At 42.6% G+C, this 19,261-nt stretch overlaps 1 protein-coding gene across 1 annotated transcript in view; it reads right to left on the reverse strand.

The window, feature by feature from the left end:
* Positions 1 to 12,056: 12,056 nt before the first annotated feature.
* The window catches only part of Nemp (Nuclear envelope integral membrane protein), a 69,031-nt gene continuing 61,826 nt past the window's right edge, over positions 12,057 to 19,261 (reverse strand). Inside the window, exon 5 of the mRNA XM_080278891.1 lies at positions 12,057 to 12,219. Coding sequence (XP_080135017.1) covers positions 12,057 to 12,219 — 163 coding nt within the window. The remainder of the gene's footprint in view (positions 12,220 to 19,261) is intronic.

A 19,261-nucleotide genomic window follows, 5' to 3' on the forward strand; every position in this document is an offset into this window, starting at 1 on the left:
GAGCGCACTCCAGGAGCACCTAGAGTTCGTTCTCGACTGCCTGGAACACCCGGACTGCGACAGGGAGATGGGGCCCTTGGGACTTGTGGAGGAAGTGCGTGCTTTCAGGCAGCGCATCATCAATCGTCAGAATCGTCAGTCCTTGCGTCAATCAACCATTAACAGTTTTTTCAGGCCCGTGACCCCCGCTGTGCCCAGCCCTGGCTCCACTCCGTTGCCTCCCCAAGACAGGCAGTCATGCTCCGAGCCACAGCCCAGCACATCAGCCACGGTGGAGTCACCACTCAATGTGAGTTTGTATCTATCTTCTGAGTCATCTGCAGTGGGTACGCCATCACCACAACCCAGCAACGCACCCCTAGGTCACCTGCCAGTGATACTCTCGGACTCTGACAGTGATTAAACAGCAAGAACTTCTCCACTAGACCACATGGGAATTTACAGTGTTGTGCAGTGAAAAAAACAGTGCGTTGTGTTAAGGATTTACAGTTGTGAGTGAAAAGACAATTTTTGAACTAAATTTAATGTAAATAGACTTGTTTATTTTTGCTTTAGAAAATGGTTAGAAGAGTGGGAAAAGTTAAAGTGCAGAGTGCAACACTTAGTAAGTTACAATGGAGCATAAGTTAGACAAGAGTGCGCACTGCGAAGAAAACGGATTTCTGAGTGCGATTGACTAAGTTCAGTGCAAGACTTCATGAACAGTGTACTGCAAGTGCTTCAGGAAATCCTTCTTACTGTCAGAGTCTGAGAGGAGGCGGTTATTCATCAAGATGGCCATGGACTTGCTGTAAGTAAGCAGAATGTTTCATACTGTACTTTTTTCCATACTATACTTACCTCAAACACCTCATTTCACTCTTTAATGTCCTTTATCGGTGTGAATAGGGTGTTAGGAGCTATGCATGTGCAGTAAGAAGGTGTTTTTCTGAGTTAGGCTAGGTTAGGGTCCATAAGTACCAGTCCAGGAGCCAGGGTCTTGTAAGTACCCAGAATGTTGAATATTGTATGAATCTACCTCAAAAACCTCATTTTATGCTTCTTTTGCATTTATTTCAGTCTTTTATGTGCCTTATTGGTGTGATTTGGGTCTTAAATAGGTGCTATGCATGTCCAGAGGGAGTTGCATAGGTGTTTCTCTGAGTTAGGGTCCATAAGTACAAATCCATAAGCTGGGGCCCAATATCCGGACAGGACCACTATCCAGACCTGCCTATGGCTCTATTACGTTGGATACTGGAGGGATTACTGTAAATACACAAGTCAAGTTGCCTAATTCGTGTATCTGTAAGCCGCAGATTTGTAATCCGTGGTACTTTGCCCAACCAGTCCCTATATTTTTTATTCAGTGGAAAAAAATCGAAAAATGCGGTTCCTAGGTTCCAAAGTGGCTCATTTCCAAGGAGATTTATAATATCTGGGCACCCATGATGTATTCCATGGCTGCTAGCCAATCACAGACAACCTAGACCCAGGAGCCAATCACAGCCTGGCCCTGCTGGCAAGTGTGCACACTATAGCCACCACGTTTTGTTTACCTCCTGTCCCACCAACCGCCAACTACGTGTGAACCCCCATGAGTTCTGAGCGCTACCTGGCCTTTTTTTTGTCAAGGTTACCCCTCTCTGGGTTCTGTTATGGATGGCCTCAACCCCCCAAGGCAATGTTCGACCCAGCTGGGGTCCAAGAAGAAGGCTCAGTTATCAGCAGCATTTGGACATTATTCGTTGAATGGAGAAAGGAGAGAAGTTTGCACACTTGGCCAGGGAGTACAGCCTGAACAGGTCAACAATTCACACCATTTACAGGAACAAGGCTAACATTTTGAAGTGCGGCAAGGCCTATGGGACTGGAGCATGCACTGAATATTTCTAAGACTGTCTGTTTGAGTTTGCTGCTGGCTAGTTAGGTGTAGGCAGGGTGCTGTAGGGGGATACAAGGGTACCAGCTAAATATCCTTTTTTCCCATTGGTTCTCAACTTTGTAAATCGAGGAATTCGTAATCCGCGGGTAGGTACCAGTCTCTACGATAATTGCCGTGGATTAGGCGATGACTGTTGGCCCACGACAGATTTTTTTTTACAAGTGTCTCACCGTGAAATTACCCCACCCGACGAGGTAATTTCACCGTGACCTAAGTGTTGTTATTATTACTGCCCACCTTTAGAAGGTGGAATGATAAAGTTTTTGCCTGCCTGTGTGTGTGTGTGTGTGTGTGTGTGTGTGTGTGTGTGTGTGTGTGTGTGTGTGTGTGTGTGTGTGTGTGTGTGTGTGTGTGTGTGTGTGTGTGTGTGTATTTACCTATTTGTATTTACCTATTTGTAGTATACAGGAATTGAGCAATGCTCGTGTTGTCCTGTCTCCATTTCCACATTTATCTAGTCTACCTTTACACTCATGAATGTTTTTCTCCTGCACAGCCTTTTCGTCTAAGTCATTCCAAATACTTATGTATTTACCTAATATACCTAATTGTGATACACACAAAATGTCCTATGCTCGTGGGTTCCCGTCGCTGTTTCTCAGTAAGTCAAATTTAGCTTTAAACTCGTTTAAGTTTTTAGACTGGACGATCTCTTTGTCCAGGCTATTCCATAAGTCTATACTTCTGTAGGGAAAGCTATATTTCCTGATATCCTTCAAGCACCTTGACTTTTTCAATTTCATTCCGTGTCCTCTTGTTGCTCTCTTATCCCATAAAAACAGATCTTCTTTGTCAATTTTATCTACTCCCACCATGGTCCTGAATACTGCGATCATGTCTCCCCTCTTTCTCCTTTCCTCTAAGGAAGGCAAATCCAGCTTTTCCAGCCTCTCTCTGTATGACAGATCTGCTAGACTGGGGACCATCTTGGTTGCTGTTCTTTGTATTCTCTCAGTCTTGTTTATATCTTTCTTTTTGTGTGGGGACCACACTACCGCTGCATATTCTAACCTGGGGTGGATCATGGCCACTATCAATTTTTTCATCATCTCCTCATCCATATAATGAAATGCTACTCTTATGTTAGTCAAGAGTTTATAAGTCTCTCCAACTATCTTGTTAATGTGCTTTTCTGGTGACAAACTATATTGGACCAGCACTCCCAAATCTTTCTCTTCTCTCATTTTTGTGATTAATTCATTACCCAATGAATAATTCTGTGATGGCCTCCTGGTACTTTTACCCATTTCCAATATTTTACATTTCTTTACATTAAATTTCATTTCCCATGTCCAGCTCCAATCATGTATCCTATCCAGATCCTCCTGCAGCATTTTACAATCCTCCTCAACCTCTACCTTTCTCAAGATCTTTACATCATCAGCAAACAGACTTGCATAACTGTTCACTCCATCTACCATATCATTTACGTAAATCAGGAACATTACTGGCGCCAACACCGAGCCTTGAGGGACTCCACTTGTTACTTCCCTCCATCCAGACATCCTATCCTTTATTACTGTCCTCATTTGTCTGTCTCTCAAAACGTCTCTCATCCATTCCAGGAGTTTCCCCTTCAGTCCTCCTATATATTCTTATTTCCACATTAGTCTCCTGTGAGGTACCTTGTCAAAGGCCTTCTCTAAGTCTAAGTACACACAATCCACCCAACCATCTCTCTCCTGTACCACGTCATTCGCTCTTGAGTAAAAGCTCAACAAGTTAAACACACATGACCTTCCACTTCTGAATCCAAACTGATATTCAGCCAAAATATTCATCGCTTCTAGATATTTTATCCATCTGTCTTTCAGGATTCTCTCACACAATTTTGCATGTGTGTGTGTGTGTGTGTGTGTGTGTGTGTGTGTGAACAATGCAAACAGTTCTGAACCATTTTTAACCTGAAACATGTAAATAATAGATTAGCAATGCTTCTTCTTCTTTTTTTTTTTTTTTTTTTTATATGCAATAAATGCTGAAAATTTTCGGTAAACGCTTTCATTTCCCCAATGCCACTTTTTTGCACAATGGATAAAGACTTCATATAACCTTATTAGCTCAGCATTCCTCTAAAACCTAAACCCAGCAGAAGCCATATCCATGCTATAATTTGGGAGCTACGGGCCTCTGAATGGAACTATTGGTGTCACAACAAAATTACCCCTTGGGGAAATTACCCCGTTTTACCTATATATATATATATATATATATATATATATATATATATATACAGTAAGACCTCGATACAACAGACTTCAGTAGACTGGAATTCGCTTTTATCGGAATCGAGGAGCTACCGGACTAAATTGTTACATATCGGAAAAATCTGATAAAGCCAAAAGGAGTCCAGACTGCCTGACCACACCAGCTATGTTCACAACAACAAGGTAAATAAAAGACATGTTTACCAGTGTACAGTACAGAATTATTATGTATATTATACAGTACCCTCACATCCAACACGGTAATAGTGTCATGCATGGATCCCATGTTGGACCAAAAACGAGTTGGACAAACAACAGAGCTTATGGGGAAAAATGAATTATGTCAGCAACCCTACGAAAAGTCACCCTAAATACGTACCATATACCTACTGTATACATATATTGGTACTACTGTAATTATAATAAATGGTGCTGTACTATGAATGATAACTAACCTTTTAGGATAGTGTTGGTGGGCTTGCTGGGAATGGAAGGTGGTATCCAAAGCTGTAGGTAGTCCTACTGGGTCCCTGGAGGATGGCTGCTGGCATCACTAACAGGTAATGGCTGCTGCTCCTCCTCAACCTCCCTCATAAATCCTTCGAAATCACACTCAGAATCACTATCCTCATCCACATCCATGGAAGGTCTTGCTTCTGCCTGTCCTAACATGCTGTATGCCTTCACTGCTGCCAGGATCTTGGCTTGGTTTTTTATTATGGTCCTCACGCTGGCTTCATTCACATCGTAGGCCTTGGCAATGTCCACTTTCCTCTCCTCTTTCTTCTTCCTCTCGATGATTTCTAGCTTGGTGGCCTGAGGGAGGTGCCGCCGCTTCTTGGGGTTCTCAGAAGGCTTCCTAGGCATCGTGAGCAGGGTAAAATGCAGTTGCAAGGGCAGAAAATGCAAGAAAAACGCACCTTCCAATGCGAGTTATGCGACTCAGTGGCACTGTGGCGGGAAAATTTAAACAAAACATCACGTGAGAGCAGAGGCGTTTTTAATTGGACGACATCACGATCACATCACGATAGCTGGTGGGGGAGGCTACTTCATCGGAAGTTTTGATTGGCTGTCAGCATACGGGAACGTCCAGTATGACCGTGTTGGACCAGGGATGATCGTGCTAGAGGCGAACTCTGCGGATTTCGCCCACTTCTCAGAGCTCCGTCCGTGCTATGCTAATGCACCCGTGTTACAGTAATTAAATCGTATTAAATTGTACTAATTTTTTGCTCTCCGTGCTGGATGTGAATTGTGCTGGACAAACACGTGTTTGACGTGAGGGTACTATACCACTTGATTATTGTAGTGAATATAAATACAGTGCAGTACTGCAATGATAGTGAAAACAGTTTAAAAACAGTTAGTGCAATCCGGAATAATGTCTGATATATTGGAAAAAGTCCGAGTTAGCAGGGGGAAGTCCGGATGTCGCTTTTATCGGAATTTCGCTTCTTTCGGAATGGCTTGGGCCCCAATTAGTCCGTTATAGTGAGGTTTTACTGTGTGTGTGTGTATATATATATATATATTACAGTATACAGTTTTACACAATATAGCAGTACAGTATCTGTAACCTAAGGCATATTTTGGTTCACTATACAGTATCTACCACATGCCAAAGTTATACAAAAACTGCATACATATTACATATATATATATATATATATATATATATAGTATATTTATAAAGGAGGTTTTAAAGCAAAATTAATGACATGCAACTGAGGCCATGTCATGCTATACTGAAAAATCTGCAATACTTAGTTACTGTGTTTCCCATGAAAAAAGGAGCCCTAACATGAAAGGTTAATCTCTTAATATGATGGGGAATACAGCTATACTCTATTTTGGAATCAAGAAACTTGAAACTGCAGTATGCACACTCATCTTAAAACTAAACTGGCTCTGAGTAGTAGCTTTAATTAAACTAGATATCTGTATCTAATTTAACAGTAACCATGTAAAACTGGCAGAAAATCAAAGCAAAATATTACATCAGTTATCAGTTACAGAAAATTGTTATTATAAGTACAGTATGCTTAAAAATAAATATACTGGTGTATTCTTTTCATATCTTTAGTAACACTGATATGTACTAAGAACTACAGCTTTTTACAAACAGTTGGGTATTAGATGTCGATGTGCTATGAATTCATTTACAGCTTTATCACACTCTTCCTCAACATTTTCAACCCAATGCAGGATAAATCTATCTCCCAGCTTCCTCCATTCTGAGCTACTACTGTAATTAGGGGTCTGCAAATTTACAGACTTCATTCCTTCATCTAATTATCCACTTACTTCCTCTTTTCATGTAGTTTCTGGGTTGCTACTCTCTTATCGTAACTATTCGTCCTGTAATTTCTGGGTTGCTATTCTCTCATCTTAATTGTTAATTTATTATAGTATTTGTTCAGTGAAAAATGTGACCTGTTCACAGGCTGAGATGTCTGCAATACCCAGAAGCTGGCTGCAGCATAGGAGGAATCAAATGCATAGGAAAACAGAAAATATCTCTCTTCGATAGATGAAGTGCTAACCCAATTGATGAGCTGGAGGCTTCTGAATGGAGCACAAAATCTGCACCCATCTCATCAGTCATTCTGAATGAAGTAGCCTGTCAGTGACAGATGGCTACACTTGCTATGCTTACTTGCCAGTGCTTCTCAACCAGCATTACTCACCTACACACTGAGACAAGGTGCTGGATAGGAATGCCTGTACATGGAGGCACTGATATAACTAAGCAGCAGGACTGCCTAATTATACAAATATTTCTCAAATTACTCCCAATCCTCTGAACAGAGGATGATGGACTTGAAATGCAGTTTTGGCTTACTATCCTAAAAAGGAGATTGGGAGAATGTTTGTGGGATGAAAGTGAAATTTGGACATGAGTTGTGGGTGTTTGTGAGTGCATATGGGTCTGGCAGTGAAAGGGATGTAGAAGAGAGGGAGTCATTCTGGAATGATGTTGATGAGTGCCTGCAGAGTTTTGGAGCAAATGTGAATGTCATAATGATGGGAGACTCAAATGCTAGAGTGGGAAATGTAGCAGTTAAAGGTGTAGTTGGTATGCATGGTGTGCCTGGAAGATATGAGAATGAGGAACGAATGATAGGGATGTGTGCTGAATGAGAGATGGTGATTGGAAATACCTTGTTTGAGAAGATATTTATAAGTATACATGGGTGAGACAGGAGGGTGGAAGGGTTGTTGATTGAGCACTGATGGACCATGTGGTTGTGTCCACGAATGTAAGAGGAAGATTGTTGGATGTGAAAGTTTTGAGAGGGAAGGGTGGAGGTATGTCTGGCCAGTACCTGGTGGAGGGAAAGTTGAGAGTAGGTATGAGGTGGGTGAGAGCTAGAATAGTATGGCAGGGAGTTTTGAAAGTGAGTTGGATATAAGAGAGAAAATGATAGAGTATCTGAAGTTGAAAGATGAGTGGAACACAGTGAAAGATCAGGAAAATGGCAGTGTGGTGGAGGAATGGAAGCTGTTCAAGACTGCTGTTGTGGGGCATGCGGAAGAGGTGTAGTGTGAGATGAGTGGGTGGAGGTGTAAGAAATGGAAGTGAATGGCGGTGTGAAGAAATAAGTATGGCTGCCGCTGAGAAGAGACATGCATATGAAATGTGGCTGCAGAGGAAGGATGAGGTATCATGTGAGAGGTATAAGGAAAAGAGGAATAGGGCGAGAAGGGCTGTGCGTGATGATAAAGTGGCAGCAGATGAGAGGTGGGGTAGGCGGTTAAGTGAGAATATTCAACATAATAAGAAAATGTTATGGAAGGAGGTGAAAAGGGTGCAAAAGGGAGAGTCTGGGAAGGAAAAGCGAGTAAAAGCATAGGATGGAAGGATGTTAATTGAGATGGATGTAGTAAGGAAGAGATGGAAGAGTATTTTGAAAGACTGTTTAATGTAAAGGAGGAAGGGGAGACTGAGATTGTGGCAGATGGAATGGTGCAAGGAATAAATGTGTTGGGAGAGTTGAATGATTCCATGATGGAGGAAGTGCAGGAGGCAGTAAAGGAGATGAAAGTAGAGAAAGCTGCAAGTATGGATGGGTGTGCTGTGGAATGCCTGATAGGTGGTGGAGCAACTATTGTTGAGTGGTTACTAAGACTGCTGAATGTGTGTTTTGTGAGCATGACGGTGCTGATTGGCTGGACAAGTGCTTGTGTGGTTCAACTGTGATAAGTATGAATGTACTAGCATAAGGGGTATAAGTCTGTTGAGTGTTGTAGGTAAGGTGTATGGTTGAGTTTTAATTATGAGAGTTAGAGAGAGAGTACAGAGGGAGTGATTGGTGATGAGCAGTGTGGCTTTAGGAGAGGGAGGGGATGCATGGATCAGGTGTTTGCTGTGAGACAGGTGTGTGAAAAGTATTTAGCGAAAGGTAAGGATGTGTTTTGGGCATTCATGGACTTAGAGAATGCATATGAAAGAATTGATAGGGAGGCTTTATGGACTGTTCTGAGATTGTTTGGACTTGATGGTAGGTTGTTAAAAGGAGTGAAAAGTTTTTATGTAAACAGCAGAGCATGTGTAAGAGTAGGAAATACTGTGAGTGACTGGTTTCCCGTGAGAGTGGGGATGCAGCACGGATGTGTGATGTCGCCTTGGTTGTTTAAAATTTATATGTATGGTGTTGTAAGGGAGGTGAATGCGAGAGTGTTAGGTGGAGGTCCGAGTCTGGTGAATGATGATGGCAGAGAGTGGAATCTGAATATGCTGCTGTTTGTGGATGATACTGCACTGGTGGCTGATTCAGAGGAGAGATTGAAACAGGTGGTAAAGGAGTTTGGAAGGGTGTGTGAAAGGAGGAAATTGAGAGTCAAGAAAATTATGAGTAATGTGATGAAATGTACAAGGTTGGTAAATAGTAGAAGGATGAATACAGTTTTGAATGGTGAGTTGCTTGAGGAGGTAGTGTGTTTTAATTAAGTATTTAGGGTCACATGTTGCTGTGGACGGAAGAATGGTTGTAGAAGTAAAATTTAGAATGAAAGGTGCAAGGAGGAAAGAAAGAAGTATTTAGATGTTCACTTAGAATGGATGTAAAGAGAAGGCTCTATGAGGGTATTATGATACTGACTGCATCATACGGGGCTGAAACATGGAATATGGGTGTAGCAGAGAGGAAAAGTTTAAATGTATTGGAGGTGAGATGTCTGAGGAGTATGTGGGGAGTAATGCATATGGATCAAGTAAGAAATGATGAAGTGTGAGGAAGAACTGAAGCTATGCGCGAGATGGCCGATCGAGTTGAGCAGAGAGTGTTGCGATGGTCTGGGCATATGGAGAGAATGGATGAAGAGTGATTGGTGAAAATGATAACTGGATCGGATGTGAGAGGTGTAAGGCTGAGACGAAGACCACGAATAATATGGATGGACTGTGTGAAGAGAGCATAAGATGCGAGAGGGACGCCTGTTGAGGAAGCAAGAGTGGCTGCGGATGACAGGAATGATTGGAAAGAAATTGTGAATGAATAAATGGTGACATGGCCCTTAGGGGATATTCTCCCTCATTAGGTCTAATCAGCTTTCAGTTCAGATGCAGGTAAGGGGATGGGTCCATTATGATGTGGCAGGGTTAAACCAGCTCTGCTGTCAGGCCCGCAGGGTTAAACCAGCTCTGCTGTCAGGCCCTGCTGCAGATGTCGCTGACTGCACCGCACAGTGGTGTGGTGCAGTGAGGATCTGTCCCTACTTCCTTTGAGGCTAAGATATGAATAAATGTGTGTGTGTCAATGAGTAAATTGGGGGTGTATCGTCCTGTCTCAGCTACCTCCCCTTCCGTGGGAGAAGCAGCCTAAGTATATAGATAGATAGATCCTCTGGGTTCACATCCAGATGAGCCTGGGATCTTATTGACAACACACAGACAATGGATGACATAAGGCACTGAAGAGGTAAAGGGAGGAATGGTTAATGGGGTGAAATGAAGAGACACCAAACAGTCAATATTACAGAAACTATGCAGTCCCCTTTACGAATACTACACACACTCCTATGAGCTCCCAAAGAGATGTGCCTGTGCTGCTTTGTCTTACACATCACTTTCTCATCCAGTTCTCTTTCCTCTCCTACTTTCTCAATCATAGGTATGTTACTGTTGCTGTGACTCCAGGTTCATCAGAATATGAATCCAGTGGTCTATTGGCTGGTTATCTTCTTGCAGCCCACCATCCTCCTCCTTTCATGGGATAGAGTGGGAAATAAGACATGACTTTATAACCAAGAAGCTCTACTGTCTGATTGTATCCATGCCACCATGTGAAAGTGTCCTTCTCCAGCACCAAGGAATCCCTTGCCAGCAGCTACAAGCCATTCAACTAAATACCTATAACTTTCGTGTTTTCTCTTCCAAAAGTACAAAACTACCTCACTTTCAAATACTCCTTGTTAGTATATTATAATGCACTCTGTCCTTACCATCTCTGTGTTTCTTTTCAACCATTCCACTATACTACACAAAACTACGTATTCTCTTCTCTTCTTGACATGGTGATCCATGTCTTCAGACCTAAATTACAACAAGTAACTGTACACCATTTGCAGCATCTTCCTTATTTCACAGCCAACTAATCTTCCATCCAGAACACCTTATTCTTACCTGAGAAATACTATTTAAAAAAAGGATTCTACATATCTCAATGATGCCTTCCTCCTTCTCAGAGGCTCTTTCACAGGGGGTGGCATGACAGAAGAGCCATGTATTTCATGTATCTGTAATAATTATTAATATAATGTTAAAAAAAAAAAAAAAAAAAAATCATACTTCACATTTAGAGCACCTCGTCACTAAAAGACCTGCTCATAACCAGCTCGGGTATTTATGTATGACAACAGCTGGCTCGCACAGACCATCCAAAAAGGAAGGCAGCTCTACTAAACAAGTTCAAGCCATCTTTTTCAGGTCTTGGAGGAAAACTGATCTTATGGATCAAAGGAAATCTCTTTCTGTTACCAAAGTGAACTATTCTCATCCACACTTCATGCACAGGTATGGATGAGGAAGGCTTTGGAAGCATACAGTGAGAAGCACAATTCTAAACTATAATGTGTTGAAGTGGCAGTGTCTGTGAGTGAAAGTTTGTATATGATATCAAAGGAACCTCAACAACATGAGCTTAAGAGAAACCGCTTGTAAGGACATCCTATGGCAACACCAGAAATGTTAATTCCCAGCTGGGAGTGGACCCCAAACCACATGAATGAAAAACACTCTACTAACATGATCAATCAAGACTCCATGGGTAAATATCAGAATTACAAACTACACAGTCATCAAACTAAAGTGAAGGAAAAAGGCTGGATGCAAATGGCATACAATATCTACAACGTACTACCCACAATGACTGGGTTGCATTAAAGCATGAATACTGCTCTCCCTCTCATACATACACATATACACACTGACATTCAGAAGATACAGGACAACAAAGGCAGAGAAGCAGAGCACAAAAAAGTAATTAGACATCTGAAAATTAAAGCTGAGGAGTGCGTTAAGTTGTTGGCATGATAGTTGTCTCCTACTCTACCAATTAAGGAAAGCAGGAGCAATGTCTATTTAATGTGGCCATCATCAATGTGACAGTCATGTTAGAATGCTCTTACTGATATTGTATCACTCACATCACCTGAATTACCTTTTGTAAATACAGTACATTACAAAAGGCAATCTTATATGCTATACTCCTAAATATTTTTCTACTACATTACAAAATGCACTCATTATGTAAGGATTCTTTTTACCTTTAGCTATTTTTGATGTGTCAACTGCTTTCTGTGGGTATCTTTCTTTAACTCAGTGCATGAACTTGACGAAAACAGTACATCATTCTAAGAATACATTTTCTCAAACTTATATTTTTTAAAACCTTTTCTAGTTGAGAAAATGGTGTAATATGCTATGTCATGTCTTCATTCTCAACAAATTCCTCTCCTTCACTGTCTGTAGTCATATATAAAGCTTCATCCTCTTCATCTCGAAGTGGTCGCAAATCATTACTCTCATATGCTAAAATAGCCTCATCATCCAAGTGGGAACCTCCCTCCACAAATTCAGCAAACCTGCAATATGAAGAAAACATAAGCATTCTGAGAAAATGCATATATTGTACAATGTGTGTATATACAGTAGATGCTCGATTTAATGTACACCAATTTAGCAGAAGACCAAGATAGGCGAAGACTTTTTTTCTGTTGTTTTTCTTCCCCATTTAAAGGAAAATTTCCATAAACTGAGTACAGTATAATTCCATTAAGGAAATTCTGTTCTGAAAACTATTAAATTTCTCGAAAAAGTTCTGTAAATCGTGCGTATCATTGAGCCCATAGCAGACTGCTCCCCTGGCTGGCGGTGTAAGGTGTTGCCACACGTCTCTGTCAACCCGCCTGGGTAACAGCAATGGAGGGGACTCAGTGATGTCGCACAGCCCATACAGTACAGTCTGCACGTGAACACCCTACTGTTAGCAATAACTCCACGCGTGTGAACCTGGAGCAGTGGCCTCTTCATCGTGGGTCTACCCCCCAGAGGCTGCCGAAGAGAAAAGGAGGACAGCATGGGGGCCAAACCACCGCAAACCCCCCCGGCCCCTCACGGGACTCAAGTACCTGGGAGTGGCTTCAGTCGCCCGGGCAAGTACCACATCTCCCAACACAACACACACAACAACACCGTTTTTTCTACACCGAGAAATGACTCCCCGGCTGTCATTTCTCAACGACTTCTTCTAGCCGGGGACATTGAGAGCAATCCAGGACCCACCAACAAATACATATGTCCAACATGCTCAAAACCTATCATGTCGAGCCGACAGACAAAGGGTTCAGTTCAGTGCAATTCCTGCAAGAACTGGACCCATTACACCTGCACAACACTTGCATCCAGAAAACATTACACAAACACCTGGACTTGCTCCTTATGCTCCATCCCCCCATCCATCAACCCTCTTCCAATCCTACTCCTACTTCCTTCACACCTCCACAGCCAAACCCACCGACCCTATCAGCACCATCCAGTCCCCCAACTCCTCCCATTCCAACCCATCCTAATCCACCTCAGCCCTTACCTCCATCACAGCCTCCTCCTACCCCTTCCCCTCCACCCACACCACCTCCTCCCCGTGCTGCAGCAGCCAACACACATCGCACACACAACATAAACATCCTTCAGTTAAACATAGATGGCATAAACACCAAAATACATGAACTCACACAATTTATCAAACAACAGAACATACACATTGCCATCTTACAAGAAACAAAACTACACAGAGCACAGAAAACACTGACATTTCATATCTTCACCACCATTCGACAAGACCGGCCGACGGTGGTGGCAGTGGACTCATCACCTTGGTACACAAATCCATCAACTTTGCAGATACCAGTGTACACACAAAATCACTTCTACCCCCATATGATACCACAACAGAAATACAATCAATTAAAATACGCACTGGTAACAAATCACATATAACAACTGCTTACACATACATTCCCTCCCAATCGTCCCCCCACAGTAACACACAATTACTCTCCACAGATACACCACATCACTAACATACACAACATCATCCTGGGTGGTGATTTCAATGCCAAGTCGTCGGCCTGGCATGTCAAGAACCCTGACACAGACAGAGGGTTGGTACTACAATCCCAGACAGATCATCTCTTCATACTAAACAGTCTAGACCAACATACCCATATCCCACACCAAGCCCTCTTCCTCCCATCATCTCCAGACATCACCTTCTGCTCCCCAAACCTCGCCCCCATTACATCATGGAGAGTGGTCAAAACCCTAGGTTCTGATCACCTCCCAATCATCATCACTACCAAAACCAGAATCACCATAGCTGGCCACAAACACACATACACTAATTATAAGAGGGCCAACTGGGAGGCCTTTGTAGCTGAAACAGAACAACATTTCGAAACACTAAACAGTACACCCATCACAAACATCAACACCGCTGTGAACACTTTCAATACAATCATACAAAACGCAGACAAAAGACACATCCCTAGAGGCAACAGAAAGAAACCCAACCCCAACTTTACACTAGAAATTCAAGGCCTCATCAGACAACGGGACACTCTGCGACACTCCCCAACACCCCATACACAAGACACCATACAACAAATACAAGAACTCAACACTTAGATAAACAATAAAATATCAGAACAGTAAACACTAAACTGGAAAAATTACCTCCAAACACATGACCACAAAACAAACATCAGTAAACTCTACAAAACACTAAACAGCATCACACTTTCCAACAGCAACACCACACAATCACACGCTGCCATCACAACAACAGACACCATACCCTCAAACAAACAACAAGCAAACACTCTCATCAATCACATTTCACAAGTCAGCCATCTAAACCCCCATCCTGAAGACCGACGTATCATCCGACGTAAGAGACAGTTCCCCACAGACCCAGACTACGCACCTTTCACTTACAACCAGACGAAGCACATCATTAACAACCTCAAGCACTCATCTGCCTGTGGACCAGACAACATAAGCAACATTCACCTTAAACACCTAGGGCCACAAGGCATACAAGCACTCACCAACATATCAAACTACAGCTACTCACACAACATAATATCCAACATCTGGAAGCATGGAAATATCATCACTATCCCTAAACCCAATAAAGACCCCATGTTACCCTCCTCACATCGCCCCATCACACTCCTCTGCACCCCCTCTAAGGTCACTGAATGACTGGTACAACAACTAGTCACACCTCACATTCCCCTTGCCCAGTCACAACATGGCTTTAGGCCACTACACTCCACAAACACCCTTCTTACAGACCTTACACAGAGAGTTTTTGATGGCATGAATTCAGCTAGGCCACCACAAAGAACACTCTTAGGCACACTAGACATTAGCAAAGCTTTTGATGCCATCCCCCGCCAAAACCTCACAAACAAAATACTCAACACAAACATGCACAATAACACAAAAAGATGGCTGGCAAACTACTTAGCAGGCAGATGTGTACACGTAACATTTGCCGGTCAGTCTTCTAACATCAGAAACTTCACAAACGGCATCCCCCAAGGATCTGTTTTGTCCCCTACACTCTTTACCTATACATGCATGATGTACCCACACCCCCAATCATCATCACTACCAAAACCAGAATCACCACAGCTGGCCACAAACACACATACACAAATTATAAGAGGGCCAACTGGGAGGCCTTTGTAACTGAAACAGAACAACATTTCGAAACACTAAACAGTACACCCATCACAAACATCAACACCACTGTGAACACTTTCAATACAATAATACAAAACCCAGACAAAAGACACATCCTTAGAGGCAACAGAAAGAAACCCAACCCCAACTTTACACTAGAAATTCAAGGCCTCATCAGACAACGGGACACTCTGCGACACTCCCCAACATCCCATACACAAGACACCATACAACAAATACAAGAACTCAACACTTAGCTAAACAATAAAATATCAGAACAGCAAACACTAAACTGGAAAAATTACCTCCAAACACATGACCACAAAACAAACATCAGTAAACTCTACAAAACACTAAACAGCATCACACTTTCCAACAGCAACACCATACAATCACACGCTGCCATCACAACAACAGACACCATACCCTCAAACAAACAACAAGCAAACACTCTCATCAATCACTTTTCACAAGTCAGCCATCTAACCCCCATCCTGAAGACCGACGTATCATCCGACGTAAGAGACAGTTCCCCACAGACCCAGACTACGCACCTTTCACATACAACCAGACGAAGCACATCATTAACAACCTCAAGCACTCATCTGCCTGTGGACCAGACAACATAAGCAACATTCACCTTAAACACCTAGGACCACAAGGCATACAAGCACTCACCAACATATCAAACTACAGCTACTCACACAACATAATACCCAACATCTGGAAGCATGGAAATACCATCACTATCCCTAAACCCAACAAAGACCCCACATTACCCTCCTCACATCGCCCCATCACACTCCTCTGCACCCCCTCTAAGGTCACTGAACGACTGGTACAACAACAAGTCACACCTCACATTCCCCTTGCCCAGTCACAACATGGCTTTAGGCCACTACACTCCACAAACACCGTTCTTACAGACCTTACATAGAGAGTTTTTGATGGCATGAATTCAGCTAGGCCACCACAAAGAACACTCTTAGGCAAACTAGACATTAGCAAAGCTTTTGATGCCATCCCCCGCCAAAACCTCACAAACAAAATACTCAACACAAACATGCACAATAACACAAAAAGATGGCTAACAAACTACTTAGCAGGCAGATGTGCACACGTAACATTTGCCGGTCAATCTTCTAACATCAGAAACTTCACAAACGGCATCCCCAAAGGATCTGTTTTGTTCCCTACACTCTTTAACCTATACATGCATGATGTACCCACACCCCACACACCACAGATACACATAGCTTCCTATGAAGATGATATAACACTTACATGTACGCACCAAAACGCAAACACAGCTGCACACATCATTCAACATTACCTCAACACACTACATGAATGGTTCACCACAAACAGGCTCAAAATAGCCCCAGCCAAATCTACAGTGACTCTTCTCACAAACTGGACAGCAGAACACAGTCACATCCCACACCTCACCATAAACAACACCCCCCTACCACACACACACACACACACACACACACACACACACAGAAAATCCTTGGTGTAACATACAATACATCAAAGTCATTTAAACAACACATCACAAACATTAAAAATAAAATAACACCAAGACTCAATGCTTTGAGGTCACTTGCCCATACAACATTCGGACACAACAAAGAAACCACCACCACAGTATACAAACAATACATACGTTCAGTGATGAATTATGCAAGCCCTGCCTGGGCTTCTAACCTCACCAAAACACAGTACAACACTCTACAGACCATACAGAACAAGGCCCTAAAAATAATCACAGGCTGCACAGCTACTACGCCCACTGACCACCTACATCAAGTAACCGAAGTCCTCAAAGTCAAGGATCACCTAGACATGAGGCACCCAGTTTCTTGCTGTAGCCTCCACAAACCCACAACATCCACTACAGTACATGGCAGCACATCCACCCACACCAAGGAACATCAAAACAACACCCAGCACACGATACCATACACAAATACTGTCATCTCTCCCCCCTCACCCACCTGAGACCAACTACCAGAAGCATATCCACACTCAGATCACTCGCCGCTCCATTCAGTCACTTAAAGACAACACACAGCTGCATGCACGGCCTCCTGACATCCACCCTTCTGAATCCTATCTTCTTCGTGAGGACAGGGTCCACCTGGCCAGGCTGAGATGTGGGCACCATCCAGCCCTCTTAAGCTAGAAGAAGAGGCTGGATGACTCCATTGCTGATGCCTGTCCAGGATGCAACACAGCACCCCATACTATTAAGCACATTATGGAAGACTGCATTGCACACAATCACCTAAGCCAACATCACAACATACACTCTTTGAGAGCTCTGTGGGAAAGCCCGGTCTCAGACATGGCCTTCCTAAGGGACTCTGGGCTGTTCGGCCAGACTGCCTAGGGAACAACTACTACTACTACTACTCCACGCGTGTGCACCTTTGCCTTGGTATTGAGGCCTTGTTCCCCCCCCCCCTCCAGTGAACTGAAGCTTATGTGCACCATGCCTTAGGTTCAGGAAAAGAACGAGAGGGTGAGGTTTTCTCCTGCCCAGAAATGATAAATAATTGAGAAGATGGAGTGTGCAGTTAGCCCAGGGGCAGTGAAGAAGGAGTAGCATCAACAGGGGTGATTTGGACCATCAAGTGGTCTAGGTTGATTTGGTACACCTTCCTATTTCTTGGTATCTAGATATGTAACATATATGCGGTTTTGAACACCCAGTGTAGTAAAGCATCTATTTTCACATTTACAGGGTGATTATAAATGTGAAACTTGATGTTACTGAATTGAGGAACCAGAAAGGAAATATGACAAAAATGGCACAAAACAAACTTGTCAGCAAACTTTGTTTACAAAATCAGCGCTTTTGACAAACTTTGCATTATGGAAAAATAAATGGGTCGTTTTCTATAAAAATTATGTCATATAATAGTTTGTTGTTTCTAATTTTAAATAAAAGAATAAGAAAAACTCTAGCTCTTCCTGTTTTTTTTTTTTAATCAATTTTCAGTTTTGGACCATAATCACCCCAGTCAAAATTCATCATTGGGGTGATTGTGGTCCAGCTATATTATCAAACTAATGAGTCAGATTTTGAAGACACCAATAGTATCCTACAGTGAGAGTGAAGAGGAGCCAGGCACAGAGAGATCAGAGGTGGAAGAGGAGAAACACAAAACAGAAAAGCGAATAAGAAAATGCTATTCAGATATACAGAGAAACATTCCTGTGAATAAATACTATGCCATGTACTTTGACAAAAAGTATTATGTAGGAAGGGTGACAGATATAAACAATGATGATGTAACCCTGAAGTTCTTGTATAATAAGCCAAATACCAGTCATTTTGACTGGCCTCTAAGGGATGACATCTCCTCTGTCCCCCCAAAATTTATTTTTCATGGTCCCTTGGATGTAATGGGCACAGTGTCTTTCACGTTTTCAGTTGCAGAGCTTAAAAATGCATAGACGGGCTGCAAGTGCTATGTAGCAAAATCAACATAAGTAGGTACAATACCTAGATAAATAAACCCCTCTACCCCCAGGGGGTAGGGGGGTTTTCAATTATACTCCTCTAGTATCCCTGCTTGTCACACGAGGCGACTAAAAGGGTTGGTGGAGGATTAGTGCCCCTCCCCGGAAAACAGCTAACTAAAAAGACGAACAAGAGGCCTCGGACAAGGACTGACCAAAAGATGACGACCAAGGACTGGACAATGAACATGGTACATATCGCAACATGGAATGTAAGGGGTGCGAATGATCAGGTGAAAGAGAGAGAGATTGTCCAGGTGCTTCAAGGTGCGAAAGTGGATGTATGTGGAGTAACTGAAACTAAATGGCAAGGGGAGAGAGTGAGAGAATGAGAGTATGGATGGG

The sequence above is a fragment of the Coenobita brevimanus genome, chromosome 75 (assembly GCF_032717465.1).
Source record: "Coenobita brevimanus isolate Jiangsu-jjx chromosome 75, ASM3271746v2, whole genome shotgun sequence".
NCBI lineage: Eukaryota > Metazoa > Arthropoda > Malacostraca > Decapoda > Coenobitidae > Coenobita > Coenobita brevimanus.